Source organism: Colobus angolensis, unplaced genomic scaffold (genome assembly GCF_000951035.1).
Source record: "Colobus angolensis palliatus isolate OR3802 unplaced genomic scaffold, Cang.pa_1.0 Scaffold246, whole genome shotgun sequence".
Taxonomy (NCBI): domain Eukaryota; kingdom Metazoa; phylum Chordata; class Mammalia; order Primates; family Cercopithecidae; genus Colobus; species Colobus angolensis.
Genome location: NW_012115666.1, coordinates 2,102,528 through 2,112,384, shown reverse-complemented (window position 1 = coordinate 2,112,384; position 9,857 = coordinate 2,102,528). Strand labels below are relative to the sequence as shown.

The 9,857-nt window shown below is 35.2% G+C and overlaps 1 protein-coding gene across 3 annotated transcripts in view; it reads right to left on the bottom strand.

The window, feature by feature from the left end:
* The window catches only part of AGTPBP1 (ATP/GTP binding protein 1), a 205,896-nt gene that overhangs the window by 135,048 nt on the left and 60,991 nt on the right, over positions 1-9,857 (bottom strand). For all 3 annotated transcript variants that reach the window (XM_011945894.1, XM_011945892.1, XM_011945893.1), the window contains one exon: positions 1,873-1,940. In XM_011945894.1, the coding sequence (XP_011801284.1) occupies positions 1,873-1,940 (68 nt within the window). The remainder of the gene's footprint in view (positions 1-1,872; positions 1,941-9,857) is intronic.

Here is a 9,857-nt window from a genome sequence, read left to right as displayed (position 1 = left end):
CTCACTGCAAGCTCCGCCTCCCGGGTTCACGCCATTCTCCTGCCTCAGCCTCCCAGTAGCTGGGACTACAGGCGCCGCCACCTCGCCCGGCTAGTTTTTTGTAGTTTTTAGTAGAGACGGGGTTTTAGTAGAGACCAGGTTTTACCGGTCAGGATGGTCTCAATCTCCTGACCTTGTGATCCGCCCGTCTGGGTCTCCCAAAGAGCTGGCATTACAGGCATGAGCCACCACACCCGGCCTTTAACTGAAGAAGTTCTTTACATGTCAAAGAAATTATATAAGCCAAAATACTTTTCCTCAGTTTTCCAAGTATCCATGGTGTTTTTTTCTACATCCTTTTGTTAATATAATTGAATCTATCAATCTTTTATAGTTTCTATTTTTTCATACTTAAAAAAGCCTTCTTTGTTGTAAGGTTATTTTAAAATTCCTCTCTCTTTCTCTAGTATTATTATTCCATTTTCCATGCTTAAATATTTGCTTCATATGGAATTTATTTGGGTGTGGAATGCAGGAAGTCAGGATTCAATGTTATATTCTTCCAGACAGCTACCACTCTATTCCTCACTGATCTGAAATGCTACCTTTAATAAATAATACTAAATTCCCATATGCATTTTGTTTTTGGATTTTCTATTCTGTTACACTATAGTAGTAGTCTATCAATTACTCATGCATAATTTCCAAACTATTTTAATTACTGAAGACATCTAATGTTCTTTGATATTTAATCGGTATAGTCCTTTCTCACTTATCTTCATTCTCAGAAATGTGCTTTATATTTTGCTGATTATGTCTCCCCATTTGGACTTTAAAAACAAAACTGTTAGGCCGGGCACAGTGGCTCACACCCGTAATCCCAGCACTTTGGGAGGCCAAGGCAGGTGGATCACCTGAGGTCAGGAGTTCAAGACCAGCCTGGTCAACATGGTGAAACCCCATCTCTCCTAAAACTACAAAAATTAGCCGGGCATGATGGTGTGCACCTATAATCCCAGCTACTTGGGATGCTGAGGCAGAGAATCACTCAAAGCTGGGAGGCGGAGGTTGCACTGAGCCGAGACCGTGCCACTGCACTCCAGCTTGGGCGACAGAGTGAGACTCCATCTCAAAAAAAAAAAGAAAAGAAAAAAAATTTGGTAAAATATTGGTTAAAAAATTTGGTAAAAAAAAGAAAAAAAATGTTGGTAACTTTTATTGAGATTGATCTGAAGTAACAGATCAGTCTAGGGAGAAATGACATCTTTATGATGCTAAGACCTCCTATTGAAGAACATGAATTCATTTCTTGTTCTTAACATTGCAACATTGCAACTGAACAAAATACAGAATCCTGATTCTGAATACATCCTGTTGGTCCACCCAAAACTTTACACGGGCATAGAAATTCAGTTCTCATCAATATAATATAGTTAACCAATATGTGTAGTAAAATCACAAATGTATATCAGCTAAAACAATAAATGATAATTTTCAATGTCAATCATTTGTTTTAAGCTAAAGATTTATTCCCAGCTAATGCTTTATTTTCTATTACCAATTAGAATAGCATGTTAGGATTACAATTTACAGTTATCATTATAATTGCATAAGGGAAATATACTTCAATAGTCACCTAATACATATTAGAATATTTATACCACCATTCCAAATAGTATTTTAAAAACCTAAAACAAACTTCTATTCACTGGTTTACCTCTAAAATAAAAATTGTTACATATATACATATATACATACATGTGTATATGTATATGTGTATATATGTACATGTGTATGTGTTTCTGTGTGTATTTATACACACACATAGGCTTTTTCTTCTTCAGTATCGCTTGGCATTAGTAGTTACATAATTAAAGTGTGTCACTGATTTACCTCTAATGTTGACAGCAGAATTTCCATTCCTGTAGAACCTTTGGCTGTCATTTCTCTCCTTGTTTTTTCTGAAAAGTAGCACACAATTTTTTTCTCAAGCATAAATTTTTAACAGTATGTATAGTTTTGTTGCATATAGCTAATAAAGATTCAACAAGTCTCCACTGGTACAGTAAACACTCTAACTTGGTTCACAGACGTTCTTCCCTCTGATGTTGCTAATTCTACCGTACGTGGACTTCGAGATTTCAGTTAACATAGCGTTCTTCACATTTCATCACAGCTCCTGTCATGAATTAGGTGATCCCTATTCATCCATTTAGAATCTTAAAATCGGTAATATAGTACAGGTGCCAGAACTAGGGAAGGTAGGAGTCTTGCCTCATCTTCATGAGTAGAACTAGAAAACTGTTCATCAAAATGGGTGAAAACAAAAACCTACTACCATTTTCCAATGTTTTTCATATTAATACCTCTTTTTTTTTTTTTTTTTTTTGATGGAGTCTCACTCTGTCACCCAGGCTGGAGTGCAGTGGCGCAATCTCCACTCACAACAACCTCCACCTCCAGGGTTTAAGCAATTCTCCTGCCTCAGCCTCCTGAGCAGCTGGGATTACAGGTGTGTGCCACCACGTCCGGCTAATTTTTGTATTTTTTTTTTAATTATACTTTAAGTTCTAGGGTACATGTGCACAACGTGCAGGTTTGTTACATATGTATACATGTGCCATGTTGGTGTGCTGCACCCATTAACTCGTCATTTACATTAGGTATATCTCCTAATGCTATCTCTCACCCCCTGCCTCCCCACAATAGGACCCAGTGTGTGATGTTCCCTTCCTGTGTCCAAGTGATCTCATTGTTCAATTCCCACCTATGAGTGGGAACATGCGGTATTTGGTTTTCTGTTCTTGCGATAGTTTGCTAAGAATGATGGTTTCCAGCTGCATCCATGTCCCTACAAAGGACACGAACTCATCCTTTTTTATGGCTGCATAGTATTCCATGGTGTATATGTGCCACATTTTCTTAATTTTTGTATTTTTAGTAGAGACGGGGTTTCAACCTGTTGGTCAGGCAGGTCTTGAACTCCCAACCTCGTGATCCACCCGCCTCAGCTTCCCAAAGTACTGGGATTACAGGCGTAAGCCACCATGCCCAACCTGTATTAATACTATTTTAAAATTCCGTATCACACAAAAATAAACAAAACTAACAAAAGTCTACTTCTGAAACAATTTGGAGACCACATCACCCAAATGATCCTTTTCCTATCGTTAGGAATGGTTAAAACAAACAAACAAACAACAACAACAAAAAAACAGCATAAATTATTTCTATTAGGTGAAGGAAGGTTTCTAGAGCTTCTTCACAATTCTTCTCCTTTGATTAACAAGAGAACAAAAGTACATCCTAGGTCAACATTTAGAAAAGGAACTAACATTTACTATTCCATGTACATTATCTCATTTATAACTCACTTTAACCCTCGGGGGAAAAAAGTACTCTTTTCATAGATTTAAAGATTTAAGTTCAGAAAGGAGAATAAATCTGTACAAGTCACTGAGTAAACAAGGGGAAAGACTAGGTGATCACTTGTGTTTCTGAACCCAAAACTTATAGTCTTCCAGCATTTAATGCGCTTAATTTAATGTCAAACCTGAATACTAATGCCAGAAATTCTTCTAATACAGAATGACAGTGCCATTTATTTCACATTTTGAGATTTTAGAAAACAGACTACAACCCATTCTCAATACAGTACATATTCCACAATGAAGTTCAAAGGACTGATACCAAATTCAATGTTCCACATGGAGATAGTCAAGGGAGTTTAAGAGAAGAACAATAGGCAGTGAGGCCCTGATTAAAGGAAAATATTAACACAGATGGGAAAAAAAACAAACTCAGGCTAAGCCTTTAGAATATCATACTTTTGCTCTGAGCAAATCCTGTTCAACTTCATGAGTCTGACATCACTTGAAAATTAAGTTACTCTAAGTTAGGAGTAAATAGAGGGAAAAATGTACTACAGAAAGGATATAGTATAATGTTATTCATAACAACTACCTATGACTAGCTACAAAACAAATATGCCAGAGAGTACTCATCATATTTATCTTAAAACAACAATCTCACCATCTCGGGTTCAGTTAATGGACTTCGTTAAACTTATAGGAACCTTACATCTTTCAAAACAGAAACTCCCACAAGTGATATGAAGACCTAAAATAATGTTCACCAGTTCCTTGCTGCCACATTGCTAATGCTTAAAAGAATACAAAATTTACCTAGAGAAAAGGGAAACCTCATTAATGACAGTAAAATTAAATTTCTCCTTTTTAAAAAGTATGTCATTCCTTCTGACAATGCAACCTATCCTTTACTTTTTCTCCAGCCCTGCTGCCTCCACCAAAAAATATTGAGTTATAAAATAAAACACTGTTTCAAATATCTAATGTATCCTTGATGTAGTATTTTAAAGGCCCCTGATTTAATATTAAAGCCAAATTATTTTTCAATATTAATATCACCACTAACAAGCCATTACATTTCACCTCCATGAAGGGTAAAACAACTCTCTTCCTTTGAAGACAGTAAAATGCAGCCTCCCCTTGTTAACATTCACCACTTTTTGTTTACGCCTCACACTAAATGAGAATTAGGTGTTCAGACTAACAGTTTTCTGCTCTACTCCAAATTCTGCCATGATCTTGGGAGACTTCAATGCCAATGTAGAAAATTCATTCAAATACCTAGTTCCATAGTTTCTTGACCTCAAAACAAAATCCTTCCCTCTGTGCTCCAATTCATCAACATTCTGGATGGCCATTCTCAGGACCTCAAACTGCTCTGCCTCTGATATCTTAACCTCTAATCTTTTAATTATGGACCATAACCTCCTAACATTTCTATTCATCTTTCCTTTATAAAGACTATATAAACCTCACTGTCATCTTTGTTGAAACTTCTTTTCCAGTGCGAGATAGCACTGTTTTCCCACAGTATCAGTCCCCTCCATACTTAACTTGGATTCCAAGCACATCCACCCCCACCAACTTTCCCACCACAAACCCTGACACAGAAGTGAACCCCAAAAAGCTAAGTTCCCTACTCCTACATCATAGTTAAAATAACACCACAATTTAAGACTGTTAATACCATAAAATTAATGAATTCCAACCTCACTTGGGAACACAAAACTGCTCCTTTCACATATCTTAGCTCACATCCATCACCATGGGCCCTGCCATAGCCTATAGCTATTCCAACATTTCTAGTAGCCCTCAATCTTTCTTCTCATTCTCTGGACTTCTCAGAACCTAAATTTTTCCTCATTAAAATGAAGCAAAGTAATAGTTAACAAAACATTTTACTAATAACAACCAAACTCTATATGCTCCTGTACCAAAATCCTTGACAGTCTTGCATTCCTTCTGCCAATAAATGGCAGAGAGGAGCAGGGAAGTGGAGGTTAGGAAGAAATGTCCCTTCATCTATGTTCTGAATTCCATCCTTTCTATGTTCTTATGAACCTTTATCTTCAACCTCTACCAACATATTGGTTGTTCCCCCTCAACCAACAAATACACTTTTGTTATTCCACATACTTACCAAATCTTATTTTACCCTGCCGCCCCCTCTATTTTCCTCTTTTCTTTCTCAGTGAAGCTCCTCAAACAAGTACTCTATATTCCCTGTGATTATTTCATTTGCCACTCACATTATAACATACTGTAATCTTCCATCTAATCCTACCACTTGAAAAGTGTTTTTCTTGTGATCAATTTGTTAATAATCCAATCAAAAAGAATTTTAACTAACCTTCCTAACACTTAGCACTGTTGACTACTGCATCTTCCTTTGGCTTCTTTAAATATAATCCTTCCAAGTTATTATAATGCTGTATTCTTTCTTCAACAGCTTCAATTATCTGAATATTAGATTTAGATTTACAGACAAGAATTTTAAAGCAGCTATTATAATAAATGACATTAAAGAAGCATACAATGAATGAAAAGACGGGAAAACACTGCAGAGAAATAGAAACTACAAAAACAAACGAACCAAGTCCATCTTTGAGAATAAAAAAAATAACATCTGAAATAAATTATCAGACAGCTAACTGGAAGAATGCATAGGAAACAGGCAGTGAAACTGACAACAGAACTATAGAAATTATCCAACCCAAATAACAGAGAATTAAACTTAAAATATATAAGCCTCAACAATAGCTGAAAAAATACCAAAAATCTAATATATGTATAATCATACTTCCACAAGACAAATAGAGAAAACAAGGGAGAAAAAAATTGAGCAACCAAAAATGTCCCAAATTTGGCTAAAGATAGAAATTTACAGATTCAAGAATATCAGTGAATTCCAAGCAGGATAACTATGAAGAAAACTACAGCCAGTCAAACTTGAAAAGCAAAACCAAAAAAAAAAAAATCCTGAAATCAGCTAGAAAAAAATCACACATAACATTCAGGAAAACAAAGATTCAAATGACAACAGAGTTTTCATTTGAAATTATGGAGGCCATAACATGGTGGAAACACAATTTTAAGCACACTTTAAACTGCTAAAAGATGATGACAATGATGAAACTGCCAACCCAGAATTCTATATCCAGTAAAAATATCCTTCTAAAATGGTGAAATAAATTCACTGTCAGATTAAGAAAAAAAAAAAAAAATCTTCCACAGCCAATCTGAACTACTGGAAATGACAAAATTCTGTAGGCTAAAGAGAAATGGCACCAGATCAAACTCACATCATTAGAAAATAATAAAGAGCTTCCAAAATGGTAAATATCTCTGCAAATGTAAAAACTACCTCTTTTCTTCTTAATATCTTTAAAACATACATGACTGGATAAAGCAAAAATTGTGTTGTAATGTATATAGATGTAGATACATATGACAATTACAGCTGAAGAATGGCAGAAAAAATTTAAGATTCTAAATTTACATGAAGTAACAATAATAATTCTAAGCAAACTGTGAAAAGTTAATGACATTTACTGCAATCTTGAAAGAAATTACTTCTTAAAAATGAAGAGAGGTATAAAACTAAAAAGCCAATAGGTAAATTAAAATGAAATTCTAAAACAAAAACAAATAATCCAAAATAGGGTAGGACAGGAAGAAAAGGAATAAAAAACATAAAAGATAAAGAGAAAATACAATTGCAGACCTAAATCCAATCAACAACTACATTCATTGTTAACAGACCAAATGCTCAAATGAAACACTCAGACTGTCAAACTGGTTAAGTATTTTTTTAAAAAAGATCCAACTATATGCTGTCTACAGAAATCATACTTTGGATTCAATGACACAAAAAGGTTGGGAGTAAAAGAGCGGAAAAGACTGTATCATGCAAAACAACAACCACAGGAAAGCTTGAAGGGTTATACTAATATCAGACAAAATAAACTTCAGACAAAGAACACTACCAGAGATAAAGAGAAACTTTCCATAATGATTGATAAAGGGGTAAATCATCAAAGACATAAAATCATGTGAACGCACTTGATTATATTCACAAGACCCCTTTAGAGCCCTATCTAAAAGTGCACAGTTCCCAGGACACAAGCCTCATCTTTCTCACTCTACATCTCCTTCTAAGGAAACTTAATTCCACCCCTGTGTTAACTATCAATCTGTTGGCTCTTAATCCTGCTCTTCATTCAGAACTTCTTTATAAAGCATAAGATTGTATAAGCAATAATTATAACACTGTATTGCTGGGATTCTAATATGTATAAACATAACATGTAAATCAATAACAGCATAAGGAGTGAGAAGGAAATGAAGCTATACGGGGAGTTTTGATACTGACTGGAATTAAGTGCACTGCAGTCCACTGTAAAAAGATGCACGTTTTAATCCTTCAGGAACCACTAAGAAAAGACCTACAATTTCTTAAAGTTAGATAACACAAAAGCTGTGAAAGAATGAGAAGAATGTAAAACACATGAAACAAAACAAATAGCAAAATGGCAGATGTAGATCCAATCATATTAATAAATGCATTAAACTGGAAGCACTAAAACACTCAGACTAGTTAAGAAGCAAGATCCAACAATATGTTATCTTCAAGAAACACACTTTAGATTTGAAGGTACAGACAAGTTCAAAGTAAAAGAAATGAAAATGGTACAATATGCAATGAGTAATCATTAGGCAGCTGGAGTGGTGATATTACCATTAGACAAAATGAACTTTAAGTCTAGAACTATTATGAGACAAAAAGCAGTATTTCACAATGATGGAAGAGGCAAACTATCAGGAAAATGAAACAGCTATAAATATATACACAGCTAACAACAGGGCCTCAAAATACATTAACCAAAACCTGCCAAAATTAAAAAAAAAATACACAATTTAATAATATTTTAACATCTAACTCTTACTAATTAACAGAGCACCTAGATAGAAAATCAACAGTGCATAAGAAATCTGAACAACACTATCAACTAACCTGACCTAATTGATATGCATAGAACACTTCATGCAACAACAGCAAAATACACATTCTTTTCAAGTAGGCAAGGAACATTTTTCGGGAGAAACCATAAACTAAGTCATAAAACAAGTCTCAAACAATTCTAAGAATTGAAATAATTCAAAGTATATTCTCTGGCCACAACAGAATTAAATTAGAAATCAACAGAAGGAAATTTAAGAATTCCTGAAATATTGGGAAATTAAACAACACACTTCTAAAAAAAACCTATGGGTCAAAGAAAAAAAATCACAAAGAAAATTAGAACATATTGTCAACTGAATTAAAACAAAAATACAATATATCAAAATTTGTAGAATGTAGCTAAAGCAATGTTTACAGAAAAATCTATGGCTTCGAATGCCTCCAGTAGAAATAAAGGTCTCAAAATAAATAATCTAGACATCTACTGCAAGAAAATGGCGGATGGGCGCAGTGGCTCATGCCTGTAATCCCAGCACTCTGGGAGGCTGAGGCAGGTGGATCACCTGAGGTCAGGGGTTCAAGACCAGCCTGACATGTTGAAACCCCATCTCTACTAAAAATACAAAAAATTAGCCGGGTGTGGTGAGAGGTGCCCGTAATCCCAGCTACTCAGGGGTGCTGAGGCAGGAGAATCACTTGAACCCAGGAGACAGAGGTTGCAGTGAGCCGAGATCTGACCATTGCACTCCAGCCTGGGCAACAAGAATGAAACACTGTCTCAAAATTAAAAAAAAAAAAAAAAAAAAAGAAAAAAAAAAAAAAAAACAAATTAAACTCAAAACAAGAAGGAAGAAAGCAATAAACAAAAGAAGGAAATCAATGAAACAAAACAGAGAAAATCAATTAAACCAGAAGTTGGTTCTTTAACAGTATCAACAAAATTGACAAACTTTTAGCTAGCCTAGGGTTTCCTAACCTCATTCCTTGACATTTTGGGACAGATAATTCTTTCTTCTGGGGGGCTGATCTATATATTACAGAATGTTCAGCAACATCTCTGGCTTCTATCCAACAGATTCCAGTAAGCCCCACCAAAAAAAAAATTTACAACTAAAAATGTCACCAAACATTGCCAATGCCCGTGGGGGAAAAAGTGGGGCAAACGCAATCACTCCTGGTTGAGAACTAATGAGCTGACCAAGAAAAAAGAGAGGGCACGATCAAAATCAGGAATGACGCTCCCTACTCTATAGAAACTAAAAGGATTATAAGGAAAGATTAGCAACAACCATGGGCCAACAAATTAACCATTTGCATGAAAATAGATAATATAAATGTTTCTAGGAAAAAAGCTAAAGGGAACTTGCAAGAAATAACCATGTTCACTGTACATAAGCAGTTAACGAGAGGCAAATTATGGAAATTTATAAGTTAATAGTGTGAATAAAATGTGTTGTAGGGGTTGGTTTTTTATATCATTTAAATATATATGTAGTGGCCGGGCGCGGTGGCTCAAGCCTGTAATCCCAGCACTTTGGGAGGCCGAG